Below are 26,202 nucleotides of genomic sequence, written 5' to 3'. Positions count from 1 at the left end.
TTAAAGGTGTACAAATCGGTAAAAAAAACTTATGTACTTCGTTGACGGAAAATCTGACAATCATCAAATAGAGGAAAACAAAATGTTTCCTGATCACACCTAAATTTGTCCTTCAATCTTTAGACTTAAGACTAAGTTTGGCAACCTACCGTAAGTCACAGTTTATATGACACAATTGAAAAAACAAGTTTGAAGAGTGATGTTGCCAGGCTGTCTCTATTGTCTTCAATATTTTGAAAAAGCTCAACTGCATTAATTAATTATTCCATAATTTTGACACTGAGTTTGTGACAGTAACTTTAGCCACATAGATATTCATGCCACAACTCACGAATCGCGATTCTCAATAGAACAAACAAACATTATGCTCTCAAACATACTTATCTCACTACCTTACTTTCATTTCGGAAATCGTACCAAAAGGTATTTGATACGACCCTGATTTCGAAAAAATCTGGTTGAAGATGTCATAATTACTTTACGAAACAAAAAACAATCACTGATTTGAAGTTAGCTCTGACAACGTTGACATGTGTCAAAACAATTCCATTGCACGTCAAAAATAAAACAAAGGCAACTCGTGATGTCAGACTGGTAATTTTTTTATAAATGTCAAGTGACAGGTTTTCCAACCACGCAAAACTCTAGTTCTTTTCTTCCCTTTTGGGGTCAAAATCTTCGGAATTGCGGCCTCAAAACTAGTTAAAAACCTGCGAAAAATTAAAAGTATTTTTGTCATTTTCCCTCCGAACATTGACTAACTTGAAATGCTCATAATCCGCTTAGACCTTTGTAAGGATTAAATTTTGACGACACGATGACAACCCAATGCTGAAACTCACCAGCCACCACGATTGTGTGTCACAAATTGACTTTTCAGGCTGCATTGTCGCTTTCGGGATAAAAGAGAAAGATGTTGTGTACCTTCTCCTGGCAAGAAAATTGTTTCTTTTTCATAGATGAAAGGGCCCGTAATTAACAATGGTGCTAACCGAGATTTACAAGTTCCCGAGATACAGAACCGGACTTCTTTCTTGTGTGAATGCGATTTGTGTAAGGGGGAAGCAACAAAAGCCGGATCTGAGAAAGGTAATCTGCGTGTCGAAAGGCAAACGTCACTAAGCAGAAATAAATGGAGGTGTTGTGGGGATTGAGCCTTTTGAAAATACCGGCAAAGAGGGCAAAATAAGCCCTCACTGACATCTTAATCTGTTCGCAAATTTCCCATATGTGATCTCATTAGCTTCGCGGAATTATCGTCAACCGATTATGAACTTATTTTTAACTTCAAGTCTTTCTCGTTCCATAATATGTGAATAAGCATTTGATATGTGGATAAAAGTAATTGAAAAGAACTTTCAGTAAAACACATTCGCGCAGTCATTATTGGGATGTTTCCATGATTAATCATCCGCGAATGTACCTATGAGTATTGCAACTGGGTTACTAAAGCTTTGATGTGGTACTTGAGTTGCTGCATTCTCGTTAACAGTACCCAACACCAAATGACCAAAACCTGTAGTTTTCACACCTACAAAGAAAGCAAAGCAGCCGCCAACGTATCAAAGGTGTGAACTGTATAATTACGAAACAATACATTACAATGGCCGTCGGTCCTTGTACAATGGCGGCCGTTTCATTTTCATCCATGACATGGCAAACACAATACGCGTGTTCTGCGATCATTAACACTCTTTGGTCAGTGGTTAAAGTGATTAAATTCGATGATACGCAATCGATTGTCCAGTGTTATTCTGAAAACAACCTCTTATTTTGAAGACATCACAGGGCCTTGCAATTAAGCCTGAACTAGTTTGTAATCAGAGAAAAATGAGCCGACAAAAGTATTTTTCTTAATTGGCTATCTAGATGGTTCACGTCTTCACTTGCAGGCTTGAAAGTACACAAATAACGTTCAAAGCAGATTATCAGAAGTGCGTTCCGTAGGTCTAGAGGTTTTTACGTCTCCTCTCTCACTTTTTTGCTGTTCTCGGTTAATTGTTCCAATTACTGGGCTGCTCGTTATCCTGGAAAAGACACCTTAACCGGAAAAAATATTGAAACATTCCAGAGGCGGAGCATATTTGGCTTTCATCTGCAATAGAGAATATATATTTGTAAATTTATGAAATAATATGTTTTTTAAATGACAATTTAATTTATAGTGCTCGTTATGAGTTGATAAAATTCAATGAAATTTCCTACATCTGACCAGAAAACTCTCCAAGATATACATATGGCTTAGCTGGAAGAAGTGCTCCAATTATTACTTTTCTATGTCTAACTACAAAAACTTCTTAAATATACATTTATACTCACTGAACGTGTGTATTTTGATAGTTTTTGATAGAGTTCGCCACCATGAAAACCTTTTTTTTTATATTGAACATCCAGTATTATATTTCAGAGTCACATGTACAGACCATTCGGAGTACCTCAGTTATACATTTCCTGTATCCAACCACAAAAGAGTCTCAGATATACAGAATATCACTCAAAGTGTGTTTTTTGGTGGTTTTATGAACTTCTCATCAAAACCCCAATGTTTTAAATGGAATATCCAATTTTTTTGTTCAATATCACATAGTACTCTTCCTTAGAAGTACTTCAGCTATTTAGAAAAGGTCCCGAGATATACGGGAAATTGCTCAAAGTGTTAATTTTTATGGATTCGTGAAGTTTTCCTCGCGAAACCTGAAGTTTTTTAAATTATACATCCAGTATTTCATTTTTTCATCAACTTGTACTCCTCATTGCGACTAATTGATTTTTCCTATATCTCAAACCAAGACTTTCCCATTTATTCAAGGCTGTACTGATATTGATTTTTAACACGTTATGATTGCTCTGAGCTTTCAAGCGTTTTTACCTTGAAAACCCTTGCGTTTCAAGCAAATCACTGGCATTTAAAAATGAAAATAACCCTCTAATCCCTTGCATCCGCCACTGTCTTCTACAGGTTTTGTATTAACACTCGTCCTATCCCCGTCGTTAAACACACGTAGAAAAGTTGTCTTTTTGTGCCTTTTTCGAAGGCGGGAGCCCTGTGTTCATGTTCAGTATTGCTACCAACCCTTGGCGACCAGTAATTGATTCAATAAGTGGAAAACACGCACCCCCTGAAACGCCAAACATAGCGATATCATCCAGACTCAAATAATAACAAATACCCCAAAGGTTTGGCTGGACAAACTCGCATTTAGATCAATCTTCTTCCATCACAAAAATACGAATAACAGACAATTTTTTGGCTACCGAAAACACCCTTTTCTATTCTTCTTTGGCCTGTATGCACCCTTATTTAATCAGTGCAACAAATCTTCGTTCTCGGAAAGTGGCTGCGAAGCACATGGTATGATCGATTATTTGCAACTCGCTTTGGAAAAATATGACGAATTGGCATCTTTATATTCCTGTTGCTAACCGGACCATGGCAAAATGTCAGTTGATCTAAAGAACATACAAACGTGAATGATTGAAGAGCTCAGACCCTTTCCTTGGCACTACAAATGCGAGGAAACATCTTTATTGATGTATTTAAGGTCAAGCTATAATTTGGTTTTTTATTGGCTACCTGCTTTAAGCACACGCTTTATACCTTCAATCCTACAAGCAGATAATAAGGATGCAGTGTGGGTCCACATGTCACTTAATCCCTAAGATTAGCCAAGTCGTTATCGAGATGAGTCGCACCTGGGGCTTCAAATTAATCCATCCAGCATTCAAAATATCCCCCTTTTCGTATAGTCTTCCTTTCGTACTTTCGATGCACGTCATAAAACTTTCTAAACAACCAAGAAGTCACCCCGATTTGCTGGCTGTAAATTTCTAGAACACTGGAGGTTTATGGTTTGTTTTGGTACATCTTGACAATGTCCTTTCATTGTCTCCAATTTGACCACGTTATATGGCATTTTCACTTCATTTAAGGGAGGGACTGAAATCTCTTCCCAGAATGTCCAAAGTTCCCTCTTCATTGCAATCACAGTCCATCCCTGTTCACATCTAATTTTTTCCTTATTTCTACCACCTTCTATGTTGGAAGACGACCACTTTTATTATTATTTATGGCAGTTTAATATTTGGAAGACCGCATGCGGCCTTCAGGTCCATTATGCTGGGTGACCATGTAATGTTGGGACAACTCAAGAAAACTCTTAATTCTATAACAATGCTGCGAAGATCGTTGGAGGTGACCCATTTTTGGGCATTTCTAGGCCAGTTTTACAGGCAGAGTTATTGCCCGTGCATAATGCCCTTGTACCGTTTTAAATTGTCTTTTTGTGCCAGTTCTTCTTTGGTCGGTGGGATGATTGATCGCGGTTTGAGTGCCTTTAAAATCATTATCAAATTGTTTTAGACGTAAGAAGAGGCATATGTGAAGTTTCATGGCTAAAATGGGTCGAATTCTTAAATAAAAAACAAGCAAAAATTACTGGTGTTAATTGTAAAATAATGAATCTGAGAGTAAGTTCTGAATTTTACTTGGAGGTCATCACCGGAATTCAAATGCTCTTCACGAGAATTCAACCAAATTTTGAATAAGTTCAAAATGAAAGGCTCCAGAGGAACTATTTCTAATGGCTATAAACCTCTATCTAGTCTTGAAATGCCGAAAATGTGACTACACTTCGCAACTCTATGGTAAAGTTGTGATGGGCAACTAGGCTTCACCGCAAACCAAAAATCTACTTCAACAAATCAACTTAATCAAACAAATATCATAATTCGTAGCTCCAAAATGAAGGTATGCACCTGTATTTAAGTTTTGCTAATTTAATTGGAAGTTGCGGGTAAAAGCAATATTCCATGCCCAAAACTCAAAAAATCGACTTGACAATTCAAACAAGTTTCCAAATTGTTTATCTTCGAAATGGGAGATCTATATATCTACCCTCAAAGTGCAAAAAAATGTAAGCCTTATTCATAACTTCAATTAGGAGTTATAAACAGGAGTAACTGTGTATTACCGAAAACTGCAAGATTCACTTCTTGAAAACTGAAGAAAATTTAAACAATTTTATTGTTGGATTTAACAAAACCTGCGAATTCAATAAATGAAACCAAATTTTATTTTTGTATATTTTTTATTTGCTGTTTTACTACATTGATGTAAAAAACTAAAAAAATACACATTTGTAAAATAAATTAATATTTTGTTAAAAAAAATTATTAAAAAAAGGTATAAAACCATATAAAAAATATATAAGATCGAACACAAATCCAACTGTACAACAACAAAATTTGTTCAATGTGGGCCACAACTAAAACTCAGGCAAAATGCTGATATCAGCGCATGATCTAAAAGTCTCTTGATCTCCACATCCCACCACTGAAGTGCCATTTTCACACAAACCCCAGTTATTCCCTAAATTAAAAAAAAATGTAATAAAAAAATATATATTTAGTCTTCACTCACCAGCCCTGTAGTGCCACCTCAAAACACACCTACTGCAAACCATCTCTTTGGGAAGCTGCACATAACTGGTTACATAAAAATCATCCTTTCCTATGGTTTGATCATAGGAACCATCAATTAATGGTAAAGTCTGGAAACATTCTTCTGTTTCTGGAGCACTGTCATCAGCCAATTCGCACAATCTAATTTATTATCTTCTTATATCTAAATAAATTGACATGAAAAAAGAACTTACTGGTAAGAAATGCTTCCTCTGTGATTTGCTGTAATAATGATTTCTGTCTGGATAATGCTGCCTGTAAAATAAGTAGCCGCTATAATGCCGTTTCCGTAAACTCCCCCATTTTCGTTGCTTCTAGGTACAGGATCTCTCCAGTCATTTCCACATGGACCGCAGAGTCCTCCATTAATTTCATATTGGACCTGAAGAAACAGGATAGTGAGGAGTAAAGTAGTGATGATAGATTCAGTGAATTTACTGAAAAGCCTCCACAGAAAAACTGATTGTCTTCATAATTATGAGGAATAGTGTAATTGAGGGGGTCTAGCCTCCATAAAGAGGCTCTGTTGATTGGATTGAACATATACCCATGCCCGGAAATTTCTGCTATTAAAACGGCAAAAAAACACGCACAAACTGAGGATAGCTTCATTGTTATTAATGTTGTACAAACGTTTAGGTATAAAGTTTTTGCAAAAATGCCCAGTATTTATACACCTAGCTCATATCTACGATCTGTGATAATATGTCACATTACGCAGCTTATCATCAATAGATGCCGAACATTGTTTGAGGTAGTTGCCTATTTACTCTGAATCACTACTTGATCTAATGAGCTGAAAACTAGAACACCTAATGGGATGATGCGATTTTTCGGTGAAAAAGATATTTTTGTTTTTGCAATTTTGGAAAACAATTATTCAATCAAGTTTATTATAGTAAATGAATATGTATGATAACAGAAATTTTCAAGAAACTATGCATTTAATGGAAATTTTTCTACTTTGTTAAACATGTTTTGTTATGACAAAGTTTAGTTTTCAGAAGTATTTGTTTATATCAGTTTTGTTTTTGGTAAAAACAATAACTCAAAGTTTCTCGGATAAGTTTGGAGCAGCCAAAAACTTATTTTAACCAGATTCCAATAATATATTATTCACTAAAGGCAAATCCATTTTAATTTTCCTGTATCTAAAGTTGTCCATCTTGTCCATGTTGTCCGTCCTCGCGTTCGTCTCAAGTGTATCCAATATCTTGACCTCAAACCTGGTAATTTAAGTGTATCATTAAAAACTTGAATTGTCCAAAAGTTGGAGACATACCTAAGTTAATTCTTACCGAAAACCCTTTAGAAGAAGAACATACACCTCAAAAAAAAAAAGAAATGGGGTAATAGGGAAGAAATAATGAAATTGAAATTTTTGACAGACCACCCTCTGGATAATTATCACAATTGAAATTAAAAAATAAAAGAGCAATGTTTTGACATTCTATTGGAAAAATTTTGTTAATCTACCTTTTTTAGTTCTGCTTTAACAATTTTTTAATGCAAAAGATTCTTGCCAATTTTGACATAAAACAGTTTTTATCTCCAAAAGTTGATAACTTAGGTTATTAGTATTACATAAAGTTAACTTGAAATTTAACATAGAATCATAAAAAAATACAGTCGTTACTTTTAACATAACAAAGATGTTATCAACTTTAGGAACTTCCAGAAGGGCCTCCATTTTTAAAATATTTTCGATCAATAGATCTTAAACCCAAATGGCTGCGCACCAAATTGTGATTTTTTTAGCTTTCATGGTACTCTAAACACTTTAAATAGGCAATGAGCTAAAGACACCCTATATCTATCTGATATACGTATATATATATATGGTAATGAATATACGTCTACCCTCAATAACGAAGCTGCAAGATGGTGGATGACCCAAAAATTTCTCTATTCTTCGTCATTGATTCAAAAAATGTGATACGTTTTAGCACTACAATCACCTTTAGCTTCAATGCAACAACAGACAGTTTTGTGAAGATTTCTTCAGTAATTCTAAGAATAGAACATCGTAGTTCAATACCTCGAAGCAATAAGAAAGGAGGCGCTATGGGAATGGTGTAGTGATGGAGTCTTACTACAAATGTAAGGAAATATATTTGTCCAATAGTACTATTAATACTCAATGATTTAAGTAAAAGTAACTTAAATTCTTTCCAACTTATACAATCTCCAAGATCCAAGTTCACCAGAAACGGAAGTCACTTGAGCTTCTAAATCTAACAGCTGGCTGATTTTACTAGGATATTTAAAAAGGTAGTATAAGATTTCAGATTTAGTGCAACTACTTCGTGATTTTTTTTTTATAATACATATGCTTTTAGGTGGCTTTATATTTGCGTCAAAACGTAACTTATTAATTTATAAATGCGGTTTTATAAAGTTCGAAGAAACAACTAACGAAACTGCAAAGATGGTTTTTTTTAAAGCATATAAATCTAAAAAAATTTCTAGTTTTGTACAAGCATTAATATTATCATTATTATTAAATTAGAAAGTTTTGTAATATGAGATCGTTATTCTTGAAGTTATGGTGAATGCAATATCTAACAAAACTTAATTTGCAAATGATAAAAACACGTTGGACAATTTAAAATAATTGCGGATAATTCAGAGATCCATTACATAGCTGGATATGTATATAGCTTGAAATCAAATTAATACATATCGCTGAAACTTCTTGTGAATGTTTGCGACTTTTACTTTTTTGAGATATCTTTAATGGTTAATGGTTTTTATTTATCCATACGTAAAAGATTAAATTGAGAAATTATGATTAGTCGGAAAATAAAGGGTTTTTGGGATTTAAAATGAAACTTGGGAAACCTTCTCCAAATATCTCTTAATTTATATTTTCAATCCGAATTAAAACAATTGTCTACCACAATTTGAAACAAGACCATTTATAAAATCAACAAATACACATATTACTAAATGCTTAAAATGAAGTATACAATATGGATACTAAAAACATCTATGAGATACTTAAAAAGTTATTTGGAATCGTTTTAATGATACAAATTAAATTTTATAATTAAATATTATTAGATTTGAAGATGACTATATAGATTTAGGTATTCTGTTTAGACAAATATCTATTCTTTAATTCCCTTCTCAAAATTTTCCCAGACGCATTCTTGGGGATGTCTTTAATCACTTCGATTCCGCCCTCCAGCCTCTTATATTTAGCTACTTTATCGGCAACAAACTGATATATTTGCCTAGTATCAACATTCCCTTTAGTTTGAATATAAGCTCTAGGCACTTCTCCATTAATCTCATCGGGAATGCCCACCACTGCGGCATCTGCCACTTTTGGATGACTCCTGAGAATCTCTTCTAACTCTGCAGGAGCAACCTGAATATCGCAATTTCTGTGTAATTTATACATTTTTTTAATTTAAAAATTACCTGAAACCCTCGGACTTTAATCAATTCTTTAACCCTGTCAGTAATAAACATAAATCCATGTTCGTTATAGTGTCCCAAATCACCAGTTCTGAACCAATCACCTAGGAACGTATCTTTAGTTGCTTGTGGGTTATTATGGTAGCCTTCCATTACTTGAGGACCCTATTTGTTACATATATGATACAAAAATCAGCAAATTAATCAACGAATCTTACCCTGACCAAGAGCTCCCCTTCCTCATGGGGTGCTAAAGCCGTCCCACCGTTATCACCAAGTTTAATAAACTTAATTTCAGTGTTCAAAAGAACTCTACCTATAGACCCTTTACAATCATTGGGAAATTGTTGTAGTAATGAGGGTGTCGCTAATGACACCACTGGTGAAGTCTCGGTAAGTCCATATCCTTTAAATTGAGTGTATTCATTGTAAAAAAATCCCGTTTAGATAGAAATATACCTTGAAAGATCGAAACTTCCTTCCCAGCTTTTTCTTTGAACTTTTCCTCATCTGTAATCCCCAAAGGGGCAGCCCCACTCATAATATTTTTAAGTTTCTTGAAGTATTCAATTTTAACATCTGGATGATGAGTCAGGAATAGAACTGGGAACAAATACCTAAATCATGTACTTACACAGTTACACTTACCAACTTACTTAATGGGGGGGCAGCAAATATTATACTAATGGGGTAGTTTTTTAGAACATCTATAAAAGTTTCAGGCTGAAACCGGGGCATTGTCACTACTTTCGCCCCTTGGGTTAGTAATTTCATTGTGCATATTGTAAATCCATAAATGTGGAACATTGGCAGCACTCCTGGACTTACCTCTTGGAAATTTCCTAAAATTTTGCTGTAAGTTATTTTGTCATTTAGTAGAGTTTAAATTTACCATTAGCACATTCCAAAAAATTTACACTGGGATGGGAAATTTGAGTAAGATTAGCAACAATATTGCCATGTGTTAGCTTTACTCCTTTAGGTAATCCTGTAGTACCGCTAGAATAGGGTAAAATTGCTGCATCATTGAAATGGGGAGGTTCTAAATCAGAAATATCTAGGGTGGTTTTTATCAATTCATAGAAATCTATTGTCCCTTGAGGAAGTAATTGTTCTGGCTAAAAACAAGTTTTTAACCCTAAGTGATAAATATGAAATATTTCACCTTAGTTTTAATGCATATGATTGGGATCTTTCTGGGTAATTCTGAGACTGCTTTAGTAACAGTGGCGTACAAATTACATGTGGTGATTATAATTTTGCTTGACGAGTCTTTAAGCTGCCTGAGAACTTCACCTGGAAGCAACCATGGTTATAATTATTACATCAAATCACTCAAAATATTTATGTGTACCTGCAGTGTATAAAGAATTCACAGTAGAGGCAATCAGTCCAGCTTCCAAACATCCTAATGTAGCTATAGGGAATTGAGGACAATTTGGCAGGTAAATAAGCACCACATCTCCTTTATTAAGACCTAATTTGGTCCTTAGAATTTTACTTAAATTCCTGCTATATTTTCGCACCTCTGCATAAGTATATTTTATGTGTGTCAAAGGACATTCCTAGAAATGTAATTGCGTCGTATAATATAAAAACTTTCTTGATATTATGGCGGTTATCACATATTTGTTATAGTATATTTTTTCATATTTTTTTTGTTTTAAAATTAATATACATATTAAAAATAATCACGTTATGATTTCGTTTATGTTAAATTGATTAGAATTTGATATGGTTAATTAACAGAAACATCATCATCATTTACCGTTCATCCATCATTAATTAATGAAATGCCTATTCATATGAGAGTCAAACGTAGTTACAATATTCTAGAACTGTTCAAAATGTTTTAATAACTAAAAAAAAGTTTCGTTTTTGTAGCTAAAAGCACCATTAAATACATTTTATTGTAATTCACAAACGTTCAATAATACAAATAGTGAAGCCAAGCCAGTATGAGCTGTACTTTTGATTAGATAATCATCATTTTTTCTTTCAAAAATAATATATGAGAGTACCGTATGTCAAAATATTATATTTGAAATATACGTATACATATGCCACTACTTGACTTTTGCGATTTATGCCTGCAACTTTAATAAAATAACATATAAAAATACTCCCAGTAGCACAAATAAACAATAAAGGAATATTCTGGTAAGCCCAAATCCTCCCTGAAAGAGTAGACATAGAAATGAAATTTCTGATGTATGATACTCAGATGACACAGCGAAGTTTCTCACTTAAAGCGACTGACAAGATGGCTACTAACGAATCAGTTAATTCTGCAATCGATGTAAATAAAGAATCAGATGATCGACAGTCTTCCTAAACAAGCATTTTTTCTATAAATTTTCAAAGTATTGTTTCTTTCTCTAGTGAGAATGGTGAAGGATAATTATGTGCGTTTGAGAAATATAATTTTAGAATTTCTTGACGTATTGGCGGGCAAAAAGTATGTGTTGTTATAAATATTTATAACATGTTTTACTTTCGATTCTTACAAAACACGTCATAGTGGGTTTTGTTCTCACTAATTTGATTAAGGCCTAAAAATAATATACTTAAAAATCTTGTTAAATCATCAAAATAAATATTTTTGATTGTGTTATCAATTTGTTTATTAAATAATTATTTCAAACATTACACAACAATATAAATTTTTCTATTCGTTTTCATATATGTGCAGGCACTTATACTTTATCGCAATTACCTTAAAAACATGATATAAAGTCCAAATTTTCCGTGTGTATAATAATATCTGTAATTACTTCAAATAACAACTAATATATATGTGTATATCAACAATGCTAGTTATCCCCAAACTAAAAACCATGTATATCTTACGCGGAAAAATCACGGTCACGGCAAAAAAACTATATTTAGACTTATCAGTCCGTATAATAAAAAAAAACATTGAGATATTAATGTAAATTGACTAATTCTTCACAACCACGCCCACAATATAAAACGCCTCCTTATCACAACATCGGCAATACTTACAAAAGCCACAAACTCATCATAAGTCTCCAACTTTCCGAAAATAAACTCTGGTATACTAACTCTAGGAATATCAATTTTTTCAGGATTACTCAGGATGTTATTATTGATGTTGTCCTTGCGAGAACTAACACTAACAGGTCTGCTGAGAATGTGTTCATAGCATTTTTGGTGTCTGAGGATTACCAAACGTTTCAGAAGGGAACGAGACATGTTTAGAGTGAGTTATTTTGAGATCACTTATTGGTGTCCATATCACTGTTAAATACCAAATTTCATATGATAAATACCCCGCATCAAAACATAGAGAGAACACACAAGACCAGAACCAGTTGGTTACTGCTTGATTTTGTTCGGTACCACTACATTGCGCCGGTACTGGGTGTTGATACAAAAACAATCAGTTACCCAGTAGTTCGGGTTCTCATAGATTAGAAGTGAGTTGAAGTATTCTTTAACCTCAAGTGAACGATAAGACCACGGACTACAAGTTGCATGTTTGTTTGGAATTGATAGCATTGTAAACCCTAGGTTATGAACAGCTAAATGTTTACAACTTTATATGCAGCGCTATTAATGCTTTTCAGCAGATTTGAACTTTGGATAATTAATTAGCTGGGACCTTTTTATAGGAAGCCACGTTAAGCTTGTTATTGTATGTGTTCGATGTGTCGTGTTTTCTCTTTATGATCGTTTGTATAATCAACTATTATTAAATCAGTATAATAATGAACTTAACAATATTATATGTATACACAGAGAACCAAGTCCTGCATAAAGTCGTTAAAAATTGAATGAAATATTTTTCATGAAAATCCTGGAACATATCAAATATTGTTTTTAGTTGTACATTTTTTGATGTAACACATGTATAAACTGATACCCTGATATATATGTATACATATATAGGAGATGAATGTAATTTATTATTTTTTTTTCTTATGAATTCCCATGTATATTATGACATTTTGCAGTTCTTTGAAATTTCTAAAAGTAATTCATGTAACATTCCTATGTCTAAATTTAACATTTATTGAAATATATTACTGGAATTAGAGGTCTGCTGGATCGCCTAACTTCACCCTAGTGGACTTTTTATGAGATTATCTAAAACATCGGGCGTATTTAAATAAGCTCAACAATATAGAAGAGTTAAAATATAAAATGACTCAACAAATAACTTATCAAATGATAAGAAAAGTCCTTGAGAAATTAAAATTACACCTTACGCACTTTCAGAAAGTCCACAAGATACAGTTCTAACATTTAATACATTAAGTTATAGTTTATATAGTTATTTTTTATGTATTAATAGTTCTAACGTTATTTTTATTTATCTTTTATTTTTTTGAAAACTGTTGAATTGTTGCATGGAATATGTTAGGAATCCCTCAAAGAACTCAAAAAATATAATATACATGGGGATCAATAAAAAAAGAAAAATTACATTTATCTACGATATGCGTATCCATGCATACATGTTAGTTTCATCAAGAAATGCACAATTAAAATTAATATTTAATGTGTTTCAGCATTTCCATCAAAAATATTTTCTTCCATTTTCAACGAATTTATGTGTGACTTTTGGTCTTCTATAATATGTCTCTGCATCTAATAACCTAGATATGTGAGGTATGCCCAATCGAAAAGGCAAGGAGACCAACATATGCACAAACATTTGTGGCGGAGATTTATTAGTCATATATATAATAATCCATAAATTTTAGTATTGTATATTATATACTGTAATAGTACCGCTAGAAGATAAAGACGGGCAAACTGACAGTGCCATCTTGTGACGAAGCACCGTCAAACGAGGTTACTACTGCCGCCGTTACCAAATTATCTAGTGTCGGAAAGTTTCATGTGGGACTTGCATATCTCCTGGGAACTGACAAGGAAGCAGGAGCAGACAATAGGAGTCGAGTGGTGCCTTCGAGTAGTAATAAATTCGTTTATTTGTCTCTATATTATGATAATACGTTAACATTTCTCAACCATGGAAAATCGTTATAAAATTAATCCGACATATGTATATATTATCGAAACTCTTAATTACTGATTGTAGATATATGTTTTTTTTTTTATTTTAATCATTTGGCATTATGATTCTTTATATGTCTCAGAAACTTTCATCGTACTGTAAGCATTCGTGCTCACTGTCTTAATAAAGCACCCTGTATATTCCCTTTTATATTTATGACGTTCCCGCTTCATCGAAACTGTGGAAACCGTACAAACGGTTCATATCTAGTTCTTGTCCCATGCATGATGTTTCTATACGCATTAAACTGCGTCAAGAAAAATATATTATAATGTTTTAGTTAATGAAGTAAATGTCATTAGGCACTGAATGTATCCGTATTTACTTGTCAGTGCACGTTGTGTGTGTGTACATGTAAATTAATGCTAAGTATAGGAATTTATATAAGTAAAACAGTTTTAATGAGTCACAAGTTTAAAAAATCGCTCAATATACAAGGTATGTAATAAACATGTATTCGAAGATAGTGGTAATTATTAAACTTTAGAAGCGTTCGAAGAGTTGGTATCTTGGGGAAAAACAAATGTGAGTACACCCTGTAAGTTTCTTGATATTTAAAACGAAAATTTTATATTTGGACCAGTTGTATGAGATAATATTATTTTTTATAAACAATTTTGCATATATTATGATACTTCCGGTTTGACCAAAGGTGATCATAACTTTTGATTTTTAAATGGAGCAGTCCTTATTTTTAGATATTTTTAAATTCGGTAGGCCACGCCAGTGATGGTATGATCATTTTGCTAATTTTTAATGGAATTGAGATTTATATGTAATTTAAGAATCACGAAATTTTTTATTGCGTTATGTTATTGTACTCTAACACGCTGTATCTAATAATCTTAACTGATATCTATTTATATGACTTTTTTGACTTATTATAAATCATGAATACAATAGATGCCACTTACTGTGGCATTATATTTTGAAGGGATTATAATTTGAGGAAAGTTCCAAGAGAGAATCTGATGTTGTGCCTAAGTTCCTTCAATTTTACTCATATAAACTAGTATATAACTAGATAAAAATATAAAAATCAAGGATATATATCATATCAACTTCTTCGAGATTGTTGGTCGACCACATAATTTATCTACATTGTCGACACACTCCAATAATTCGAATCGAATTAGAGAGAGTGACTCTGTATGAAAGTATATAAATGCGAATCCTTGTGACTTTATTTACATGTGTCACTGTCATTGTTAGCTGTAACTGTGACAACAATTTTTTCTTATTCAATGTTTTGTATTTTTCGTTTGAGTTTAGTTTAATAATGCTCTAGTAATTTCAAGCTTATTTCGACACAAACAACTCGAATTACAATAGAATACTCAATCCCGGGAGTGTAAATAACAAACTCTATAAATACTTGCAACCTTTAGTGAGCCCCTACCGAATCTATTAACCTCCAACTTTCTAAAAATATCATTGTAGACGTGCTTTTTTCCTGAGAGGTCAAGATTCCGCGACAATTTCCACTTTGTTACTCAAATTATCACAAATTGAAAAGGAGAGAGATATCTGAGAGTATCCATTGAATTGTGATGTGGTTGAACTTGATATAGTAGGTTCTGATCGAGTGGTGGCCAAAGGTAAGTCTCCTAACTATTGAAGAGATTGCTGCAGCATTATTTTGAATTCTTCATTAACCTTGTTTTTGATAAAGCAAAACTGTGCCTTATTCAATAATTTTTTGTCTTTTAAAATTGTTCATTAAGAGTTTGAATGTCATTTGAGCCTTGCTATGGAAAAGCCTTGTGACTATAGGACAGTCCAAAAACACCATTTCAACCTTGATAAAACAGCATAGTTTAGTTGCATACAATCCCAAAACAAACATTAATCTTATTTTAGATGCTCCACAAGGCTGTTCAGAGTAAATTTACAATGTACATAAACCTTGATCCCAGCTTTATTAAGTCACAATTTGCTTCAGAGAGTCAGGAAGTATCTTTTCTTCCATTATGTCTCTTTGTTTGTTCAGTGCTGCAGTTTTTACTTCAAGGTTTTTCAATCTGAAGCCTTATAAATATGAAATTTTGAATTGTATGTGACCAATGCAATATTTACAATAATATAAGTTTCATTTTTACCAAGGTAAATTACAAGGTGACTCAGCAGATAATGTCTTTGTCCTATTTTTTTTGATTAATAGGTTATTTATTGATTGTAAATTACCTAATTTCCTTTTTCATTATGTTAATAGTAAAAGGCAATTTGATGGAAGTGTCTTGGTTTCAAATTTAATCACTGCTGCATACAATAAAATGTTCCCCAAAAACCATAAATGATACGGCAGAAACAGTCAACATAGATATAATAAAATATCTATTAGTTTCTATGTAATAAAGATACTATTGTCTGCTTTAAGTAATAGTATAACTGTACTCTCTTCAGTATATTTCCGACGTTTGGCAACATTTTTGTAGCGAAAAATGCGTTGATAATCACTATTACGCCATATAGTTAAATAATTTTTTTTTGAAAATCTTTCTAGAAGGAAACTCGATTGACTTATACTTTTAGAGATAACAATATAAATCATGCTTTCATTCTATCTTCTAGTCATTTGTGGTGTGAATTGTTCAATTTTCATACTCCTTTCAAGCTTATCCACTGTAAGTTTTATCTTTTGAGTTGAAATAGTTTCAGTGTTTTAGTGCACATTTGTGATTATAGTTCTGCTATCTTTTACAGAAGAGGAGGTCAATTGAAAGAATTTTTTGATGATGAATATTACTAAGAATTAATTATATCCTGACAGAAAACAATTTTCTTGCAAGTTATTCCCAGTAACGAATTACGTCAGTTAAAATTTCACACCGCACCAAGGTGTGCAAACCTACACTGAATGTTTTTTTGTGGTTTTCCATTAAAATCATATCTAAACATAACCAATCATGCGACCCCAATATTACGTCTTTGTTGCTGATTCAATATTTCCTTAATCATCCTACAAACTTTTATAACGATTATTTTACTTAACAAACAATTGAGAGGAAATAACGTACCATTTTTGCACGTCCAATTTCGCTGTTTACTGCCAATCGGCCTTATAGAAAACTCATCTTTTGCTGGTTTAATAGCCATTGTTAATAGAAAAATTACTATACCGCAACCGAAGCGTGTATGAACACTTATTGTTATTCTTAATCCGTCTTTCAGCGCATTAATTAAGTGCATTGAATGGTATGTTGTTAATGGTAATCAAGGCAACGAATTAAAAAAAAATTAAGCAGTTTGCAACATCAACTTGTGATGTAAACGCGATTTCGAGGAAAATTGTTTCCATTTAGTTTAGTGGTGTTGTTACTGTGCCCAAACCAAAGGTTTGTCAAATCAAGAATGTGTTTATGAATTAAACAGATAATATTGGATTTATTCCAACAATTTTCTAAGCAGTCAGTGTCGCCTAATCTAATCTATATTGATGATAAATAGAAATTGGTAACAACTAATCTCTAGTGTTTGCAGCAACATTTCTGCACCTCTCTAAAAAAATTTTTATTAATAAAGCAAGTGTGATAAGTGGGTTAATTCCGCAGAAATTATGTACTCTTGAGACTTTGATTAAGGCTAATCGATTTCATACAATTTTAGACTGATAAAGATTGTTTTATGTGGAAAAATACCATTATTTCTTGCTTGGTGGGGTAACAGAAAATTCAAGGCTTGGCCAATTTATACTGAGATTGATTTTCCGGGAAGTCGCTTTTAGGCTCTCAGTGGAATTTGAAACGTCGTGTTTATTAGATTGTGTTGTGTGTCCATATAGTAAGTTAAAGAATCGTGAAACTGAAAAATGATTACTAAACGTGCTTAATTCCTGGTTCTATAATATACGCAAAACATACCCATAAAATGTAAATCAGCTAGTTTGTATTTTCCGAGTTTTAACATCACATTTACATTTCTTTGCCAAATCAAGTTGTTATTCAACTAGTGAGCGACTACGGCTTAGTGTTCCACTTGTGAGTGTTCGTAATTATCACACTAAGAGCCATTTGATAAGGAAGCAATTAGTTTTTAAATTATATCTGTTTACTTTGGAGTATTACAGGTTTTTTCTCCGTTACTTCTAGCAGATTTGTGATTCAAAGTGGTGCAAAAATTAAATTATTATGTAGTCGGTTTAACACAAAACAAAAATAGATGTAATTCTTTGCAGTTACCTTTCTGTATTGGTTTTAGATAACTCGTACAAACACAAGGTAATACAGTCAGATAAGGATATTGGGGATCTTATATGAAATTGAGAGTCGTCAAAAACCTTTACTGCTTTACCTAGTTCATTTTATCTCTAGCCCCCTTAATTATTGTTTGCTTTGAACAAATCTCTCAAAAATTTTGCCAAAATTATTACTTAAATTTTGAAAGTCCTCAATTTAGGAGACTTTTGAATCAAACTATGGGCAGATGGACCGGAAAAAAATGCAGGCTCTTGTCTATGCTGTGCCTCACTACCAGCTTCTTCTTCGTCGAAATCGTGGTCGGATATATCACCAATTCTATGGCTTTGGTGGCTGACAGTTTTCACATGTTGAGTGATGTGGCAGCATTAGTGGTGGCTTTCGTATCAGTTCGGGTGAGTGTATTCTTTTTTCTCAGAGACTAGAAGTGAGACTTTTCCCCTTTTAGATATCGCCGAAAAAATGGTCGAAAAATACCTTCGGTTGGGCCAGGGCCGAAGTCCTGGGAGCACTAGTCAACGCCGTTTTCCTAGTTGCTCTGTGCTTTTCTATCACAGTAGAAGCATGTAAAAGGTTTATTGAAGTAGAGACCATCCATGACCCACAATTACTGGTGGTAGTGGGTGGAATTGGGTTGCTAGTCAATCTTATAGGACTTTTGTTGTTCCATGGTAAGTATGAGGTTCCTGTTAGATCTTTTTCATAGTAACTCTTTGACTATTTGATAATTGTGCATTAATATTCAACAAGTGTTGAAAAAATTAATGCATAGAAGCAAATTAAAGTATATTTCAATGTTCAATCTATTAAAACTAACATAATAAATGGTAGTTTTGATTTAAAATTGCGTGAAAAATATAAATAGTAATATTCTTTTAAACATTTTTTGGTAATATGGTAAATATAATGATTCGTTTTTTTATTTTTTTTTGCAAGAAAGTTAACAAATATAAAAAAATGTATTGTGTTATTACTTTTTGGCTTTCGCGTTTTTGGTACCACATGTCACCACCTATCCAATAAATCCTTTTTTCAGTGATGGATCTAACAATTTTTCGAAATTATTTCTTCTATTTCTACTTTTTTTGCCCCGTTTCTCCTAATATGGAATTGTACCGTTGGTTTATCAAGAAAATACCCTTCTCTCACTCAAGAGCATGGGTCAGGACACGGTCACTCCCACGCAGGAGGCCTTTCTCACTCTCGCAATCGCCTCACTCAACTAGCCCTGACTGACGACAACGAAAACGATGAAACTTACCCCTCACCGCCGCCTCTGCCGCCCCCGAAAGTAACCGCTAGTCACGGTCACTCACACTCTGCTGGCCAGATGAATATGCGAGGGGTGTTTTTGCACGTGCTCAGCGATGCTTTGGGATCTGTGATTGTCATTGCTTCTGCCTTGGTAAGCTTGCTTTAAGTTTCGTACAAAGAAATATGAGTTTACTTTCTTATCCAGGTGTTTTGGTTGACGGACTGGAAATACAAATTCTATATCGATCCTGCTCTTTCTCTTTTGCTGGTCTTACTAATTTTACGTTCTGTATGGCCTTTGCTCCGAGATTCGGCTCTGATTTTGTTGCAAACAGTACCTACCCACATACAAGTGGACGCAATCCAGCAGCGCCTGCTTCAAAACGTAGATGGTGTTCTCGCAGTCCATGAGTTTCATGTGTGGCAATTAGCTGGAGATAGGATTATCGCTTCAGCCCATATTAGGTAAATAATCTCTTTTGAAGCAGAAACTTTTCTACATTCTCTTGAATTTGCAGATGTAGAAACTTGTCAGAATACATGAAAATTGCTGAAAAGGTGAAAGAGTTCTTTCACAATGAAGGTATTCACTCCACAACCATTCAGCCGGAGTTTATCGATTACACGGACATTCCTACTACCTCAGAGTAAGTTACCGTTCCCTGCATAATTAAATCTAAATTCCTTCAGTTGTTTCTGCTATTTAGAATTTCTTTTTATTATTTTTAGTAGTGTGGGGGATCCTGAATCTGCCACTGAAGACTGCGTTCTCGACTGTCCTAAATCTTCCAAATCATCTAACAATTGTGTGAAGAACACCTGCTGTGGTCCATCCAAGGTAAAATCGTCCTTTTATCAATATATTTCGTTGCTAAATTTCCCTTTTATTTCGATAGGAAAAATTAAGTATCTGGCATGTGTGAATCAAGTATAATGTAATTGTACGCTGATGTGGCTAATTCAAAATTGTAAGCAAATGAGAAAAATGAGTGAATTGTGTTCATTTCATTGTTGTTAAAACAAAAACTATATGTTTATTGAAAATTTATGGATACATTTCCTTCACCATTTCATATTGATGTTGGCAATAAGGCTTTCATCAAAGTTTTTAACAATATGGCGAATGTATCACTATTGTCATTTCCTCGTTAAAAATTGCGAAAAAAATTGTGGGATGCATTGCAATTCGTCAAAAATAACAAACTTGCTCTCTTATAAACTTTTAAACTAAATTTTCCCTTTCTTTCTATATGCGAATTTAAATATCTGTTATGTTGTGTGACTCATGTAATAAAATGCTAATGAGATTAATTTAAAATAATAGGCAAACGAGCAAAATAGAGTGGTTTGTATATATGTTTGTTAATATTTTTGCATAGTGGCTCTTTCACTAGTTTATAATTATGCATCAAGATTTAATACGCATCGAAATGTGTGATTCGTAAAAAGATATTAAATTAAAAAATATATATTAAACGATATTTTTAACTTAAAAAATTGCGATGATAAATCTCGCTAAAGAAATTCTTGTCAAATTTCATGACGTTTGTTTGTTTGTTTTTTTTTCATTTTCATTTATTCCTGGTATTATCCTAGCCCACCCGATAAACCCTTTTTCCAGGATCCCAGTGTGGACAGCCTCCTCGAAACTACTAATACGATCAAAAAATATTTTAAGAAAAAGAAATCGTTTCCCCAATTCCCAAACAGAAGTATCCTCGACCCCATTGAAATATGTAACTTTTTTTTTAAGTTCTGATTCGTCAAGCTTTAATCTATTTTTCACTTTAGGGGCGAGACACTCCTACCCCCAACAACACTCCCTACCTTTGTCGCCAGCGCAACTCCACCCAAGGCCTGAGCGACATGGAGAAGGGCAATTTGCTGGAAAAACGCCCTGAATCAAATCTGCAAAATGATTACGACTGCAACGTCCTACGGGGCTCGCAGTACTCTCTCAGGGGATAATGCTGTATGTCTTTTCCGAGTGTTTTAATAATTATATCTAGAATCAAATTATTGCAGTGCAGGAGCGGAAGCTTTTCAGGAATCCGACGATAGTCCAGTCAATATAGCCTTAATACTCTCGTAATAAATAATTTTTGTTGTGATCTCTGCCTAGGGGCTCGGAGTACTTAAGGCGTGCGCGGGTAACACAGACGTTAATTAAGTATAAATTTAGACTGTTGCAATTGGAATTAGGTAAGATCATGTTGTTCAGCAACGTTCCTAAATATTGCAATTTATTTATATTAACTAATGAGATTCGTAGGTCAGTAACTAATTATAGCTAAAATCAACTAATTCTTACACACACGCATTATCACAAATTTTTCACCGTGTCTCATCTTCAGTAATTAAGGAATTTTTGCCTATTTGTATTTTTTGTGTCTTGATGTTTTACTAAGTGAATTAAAGCTTGGTTCATTAGTTGCCGATTAATTGTACTAATGATCCGAAGCTTTACAATTACTTTAAACCGAAATAGAGCCCCTAAATGGTTTCATTTTTTGTTTTTTTTATGTTTTGACGATGAAAGGAGAGTATTTATTGTTTTTTTTTGTGCAAGGGGTTCGAGTGTAAATTGTCTTCTTATAATTCTCTCTTTTATTCAGTTGGTGACAAAACTATAAAGAACAATAATAATATGGAATACATTGTAGAAATTAAGAATTTCTTTGATTTTCCGTTTTTTCAGCTGTCGTCAGAGTTTATGTAATGAAGAGAGAGAGATAGAGAGAAAGAGAGAGAGATAGAGAGAGAGAGATAGATAGATAAGGGAAACTTTGTCTCCCTGAACTGTTTGTACCGATGATATTCTGAGTCATATTTACCTAAAGAAATTATAAATATAAGAATAATAAAATGTTGAAATTAAAGTGTCTTTTTTGTGTTATTCTTTATTTAAAATCAACTTTTTTGTTCGTTTCGATTAGATAATTCAAAATGTGCCATTAAGCGATGCTCTGTTAATGTGGACATAATTCTTTTTACGTTCATAATTCTTATAAAACTTTCATTAAAAAAAATAAAAATTTTCCAAAAACCTCCTGTAATTGTTCATATAGGTCAAAAATCAAAAATCCATCAAATATGTTCCCAGATATCATTCAGAGCCTAGAATGATGATACAATGAATGTTTATTTTTTTTATTTATACAGTCATACAAACACCATTAATGTAAATATATTAGTTGTGCATTACATTTATTGTTTTTGACTTTGTAGAATGTTGAGAATAATTTTAAAGTAAACGAGTCTACGCCACTGATTGCTAGAAAGGATTTTTTCAGACGCCTTACTTTGTGTAAATAGAACTAATTAAATAAAAAATGACAACTTTTTTTGAAAATACTTTGTAATTTCTTAAATCTCCAACAGATGAAAATTCACCAACAGGTCTCGAGGTATCGACCAAAGCTACTAAATGGCATTGTAACGAGAGTTCAGTAATAACTTAATCTATCGAATACAATGACTTGAAAATTAACATCTTTGCATGACGTTTTACGTTTGGCTATTTGGAAAGAAAAAAACCTCAATCCCTTATTAAACATGAAACCATAATAGAATTATTTTTTAAATCCTCTTTTAGTTTTCCCGATGAAAGTTAATTGTTTGCGCATTTACTTTGGCAAAATCGCCGAATTTCTCAATAAGTGATAGTTGCAACCGTTCTGCATGCAGATTACCGAAAATAGGAATTGCCTCCAGGCTACTATTAGTTGTATTTACTTCAATAATGGGTCCACGTATGTTATCAAGACATTCCTTCAGTGCCCGTTGAATTAGTAATCTCTGCCATGCGAAATATGATTTATTTAGCAAGATTTACCACTTCTTCAACACCACCGAAGGCTAGTTTAATTTTTGTATGTTTACACTTCTTGCATTCACTATTATGTGATTGAAACATCCGTGTGATTTATCGAAAATTCGACATCGTGAGTTTGACCATAATTCGCCTAAAAAAATCCTGTAAAACTTTGCTGCAGAATACTAATTCTGCATTTGTTCTGTTAATTGACATACTGAGTCTTTTTTATTGACTTTATTAAATTCCATTAACGACACGTAAATGTTGGGCAATTTAATGATAAAATTAGACATTAGGTAACACTTAATTCGTAATTAATATAATTAAGATTAGTTACTCTGGTGATTAACAAAAAAGAAATAATCATTTTTGCTTGATTTTAAAAGATTTAGACAGAAATATACAGATCAGTACAAAAAGCTTATAATTACATTTTAGCAATTACCAATCATTTTCATAACCCAGTACCTCCTTTATGAACCTGATTTACATGCTGCTTCAAGGCGAATTTGCTCTTTGGTTGAAAAGAACACAAAAAACATTTCAAAACCTTATTAGACTCATCGTTTTCGTGGCCTTGCATGTGACTTAAAAAGTTCTCTCTGTGAATGGTTTCAAAGTTGCACACATTGCACTTATGCGTCACTATTTCTGTGCCTTTTTTATGGGACATTGAGTGCTTTTCATAGTTGCTTTTTAACCTCGTTTGATACGGACACAAGCGGCATTTGAACATTTTTAAAAATTGACCATTGAAACTGAATTTGTTGACTGTTGCACTAAGTTTATTCATATTCATGTTCAAAATAGGTGTCGTGATATGTTTTTGCGAAGGATCTTTTGTATGGTAGTTGCTGTGATTTTCCAGATGTCTTTTGTAAAAATGTAATTTTACAAAGACGATACCGCAGTGCGGACATTTTTGCTCTTTTTCCTTTTTATGCACTTGTTTATGCAACTTTAAGTCCTCCCGATTCACAGTCTTAAAAAGACACTTTAGCTGCCTACAGTGATAGACTTTGTCTTCGTCTTTCTGTGGTTCTTCCAAAGGAGTTTTCATAGAATGAACCCTAGTCATGTGAGCCTTCATCCTACTGCCGAATTTCGTTTTAAATTTGCAAATTTTACATTTTCTAAGAATAAGGCGCTTTTTTGGGAATCTGAGACAAAAATAAAATCAAATCTATATATATGATTAAGCACAACAAACTTACTCATCTTCACTCAATTCCCCATCATTCTCCTCCTTGTTGCAAAGTTTTTCCTTTGCAATAATTTGAGCCTCAAGTGGTTTGGGAGTCCTAGTTTTAATAATCTTTCGAATCTCAAGAAGATCTCTCTCATCAGTTACAGACACTTCACTGTCACTATCTACCTGCATATTACTTGCTTCAATTATCATTGAATCATGACAGTGACTCTTATCGACTTTAAATAACTCTTTATATGGATCTGATTTATTTTTTTCAATATTACGCAAATAATCGTCAGTCAAATCGATGATACCAGTTTTTTGTATATTACTTGATTTTTGGAGACTCAATCTGAAACTGCAATAATTAAACACATACTCAGAGTAAGATGGTGGTAATTAAGTACCTATCACAGCTATCATTTTCCAAAGCTTCCATATCCCTAACATCTTCAGACTCTTCTATAGAAACTGTGAAAGAACACACATTGTATAAGTTTATGTTCTTAAAAAGAAATTTCTTTTCAGAGTAATAGTTAATTTTTGCTTCAGTGTCAAGACATTGCATTATAAAGTGAAATTGCTCTTCCAACTGTTCGAGGCAAGTGGCACAAATGCTAGAATCTTTTGTTACATTCAGGCCCTATAATTCAAAAACAATGAACAAACATGAATTTATAACTCAATGTCAATTACTGTACAATTTCTGGTAGACATTTTTCCACCATATTCTGTAAAGGATCCCCTTCATAGCTACACAATTTAGTGTAGGAAGATTTTAATCCCAAAGTCAAACAAGTTCTACACACCTCATGCTGTTCCGATGCTTCTCTAGTTGCATTAGTGGTCTTTAGTAAAACCTGCATAACAATGAATTAAAATTTTTATTTAAATTAATGGGTATTTACCTCTTTTAAGTTGACAAGCACAGGAATTTGAGGACAGACAAATTCCTGAATTTTGTCTTCGGCCTCAAGACAGGAAGATTTAAAGCTGTAACATTGCTTCAATGTTTCAAAACAACTCTTGCAGATCATGGGTGATTCACATATTGATAAATTCTAAGGGTCAATAATGTTACACTTAAAAATGTTTTGTTAATGACATTAAATTTGAAAAAATATTTAAAAATCTTAAGTGGTCCTTCTATGCCTTTACACTTACCAATTCTGACAGGATAAGGTGCAACATTTCCTTAACAATTCCATGAAGTAAAACACTAGAATCAGTGCCTGCCTGGATCTCTCCAAGGCAAAGGCGACAATAATCAGGAACTCCAGAGTGTAAACTTCTTCTAGACGACATCTCTTTGGATACCTTAATTGCACTAGATATCTATGATTATGTACTAAACATAAATTTTTTGGTAGTTTTTTTTGTTGGTGGGACCCTGGTACATTTTTTGAGTTATCTAACACACAACACACTTTATGTTCTTAGAGGCGGTTATGGTCAAAAGGTTTAGGTCGTTTCATACTGAAAAAAGTCAGAAATGACTAATTTTGTTATATATTTATAACGTTCAAGGGTGCTACAGAGACACTATAAAAACATACCTCTAATTCCTTTAATTTTCAGCTTTTTAATAGCACTTTAATATGGTTTGATTGAAAATAATATAAAAAACTTTAAAAATTCCTGTGTCTGGTGTTATGGTCATGGCACATAACTTTAGTTATTCTTCGCTAGATGTAACCACCATCGCATATTTTCGGGTACTATTTAGAAACTTATTTTTACAAAGTTTTTATGGATTATTAAAACGTTTTGGTTCCATTAATTTTCCGTCTTCATATCATAAGGCATTATATCA

The 26,202-nt window shown here is 33.2% G+C and overlaps 4 protein-coding genes across 7 annotated transcripts; 1 reads left to right on the top strand and 3 right to left on the bottom strand.

Annotated features, from left to right (window-relative positions):
* Positions 1-5,068: 5,068 nt before the first annotated feature.
* On the bottom strand, positions 5,069-6,117 carry LOC136345749 (uncharacterized). Its single transcript, XM_066294747.1, has 4 exons — positions 5,899-6,117; positions 5,655-5,842; positions 5,420-5,601; positions 5,069-5,368 (listed from the first exon to the last, which is right to left on the bottom strand). The coding sequence occupies exons 1-4, from the start codon at positions 6,070-6,072 to the stop codon at positions 5,265-5,267; spliced, it is 648 nt and encodes a 215-aa protein (XP_066150844.1). The 5' UTR covers positions 6,073-6,117; the 3' UTR covers positions 5,069-5,264.
* Positions 6,118-8,300: 2,183 nt separating this feature from the next.
* On the bottom strand, positions 8,301-12,241 carry pdgy (pudgy). The gene is made up of 9 exons (XM_066302615.1): positions 11,890-12,241; positions 10,238-10,448; positions 10,049-10,179; positions 9,776-10,001; positions 9,540-9,725; positions 9,343-9,486; positions 9,102-9,289; positions 8,887-9,048; positions 8,301-8,833 (listed from the first exon to the last, which is right to left on the bottom strand). Exons 1-9 carry the CDS (start codon positions 12,097-12,099, stop codon positions 8,546-8,548), a joined length of 1,746 nt encoding a protein of 581 aa, XP_066158712.1. The 5' UTR covers positions 12,100-12,241; the 3' UTR covers positions 8,301-8,545.
* Positions 12,242-15,140: 2,899 nt separating this feature from the next.
* Positions 15,141-22,264, top strand: ZnT63C (zinc transporter 63C). 2 transcript variants are annotated; one of them, XM_066290066.1, is made up of 10 exons: positions 15,141-15,317; positions 15,371-15,528; positions 18,326-18,521; positions 18,575-18,797; positions 19,281-19,531; positions 19,586-19,845; positions 19,899-20,027; positions 20,113-20,218; positions 21,172-21,352; positions 21,406-22,264. In XM_066290066.1, the coding sequence occupies exons 3-9, from the start codon at positions 18,345-18,347 to the stop codon at positions 21,346-21,348; spliced, it is 1,323 nt and encodes a 440-aa protein (XP_066146163.1). In that variant the 5' UTR covers positions 15,141-15,317; positions 15,371-15,528; positions 18,326-18,344; the 3' UTR covers positions 21,349-21,352; positions 21,406-22,264. The 2 variants fall into 2 exon arrangements, with proteins under 2 accessions (XP_066146163.1, XP_066146155.1); XM_066290058.1 differs by having other exon boundaries at positions 15,142-15,317; positions 20,110-20,218.
* A 239-nt stretch (positions 22,265-22,503) lies between these two features.
* On the bottom strand, positions 22,504-26,073 carry LOC136343345 (RE1-silencing transcription factor B-like). 3 transcript variants are annotated; one of them, XM_066290028.1, is made up of 7 exons: positions 25,946-26,073; positions 25,554-25,865; positions 25,298-25,450; positions 25,091-25,249; positions 24,797-25,032; positions 24,412-24,747; positions 22,504-24,357 (listed from the first exon to the last, which is right to left on the bottom strand). In XM_066290028.1, exons 2-7 carry the CDS (start codon positions 25,692-25,694, stop codon positions 23,652-23,654), a joined length of 1,731 nt encoding a protein of 576 aa, XP_066146125.1. In that variant the 5' UTR covers positions 25,695-25,865; positions 25,946-26,073; the 3' UTR covers positions 22,504-23,651. The 3 variants fall into 3 exon arrangements, with proteins under 3 accessions (XP_066146125.1, XP_066146144.1, XP_066146135.1); XM_066290047.1 differs by having other exon boundaries at positions 24,412-24,741; XM_066290038.1 differs by lacking the exon at positions 25,946-26,073 and having other exon boundaries at positions 25,554-25,938.
* Positions 26,074-26,202: the final 129 nt, after the last annotated feature.

This window comes from Euwallacea fornicatus, chromosome 1 (genome assembly GCF_040115645.1).
Source record: "Euwallacea fornicatus isolate EFF26 chromosome 1, ASM4011564v1, whole genome shotgun sequence".
NCBI lineage: Eukaryota > Metazoa > Arthropoda > Insecta > Coleoptera > Curculionidae > Euwallacea > Euwallacea fornicatus.
Note: the sequence above shows the minus strand (reverse complement) of the source record. Positions and strands in the feature narration are given on the sequence as shown.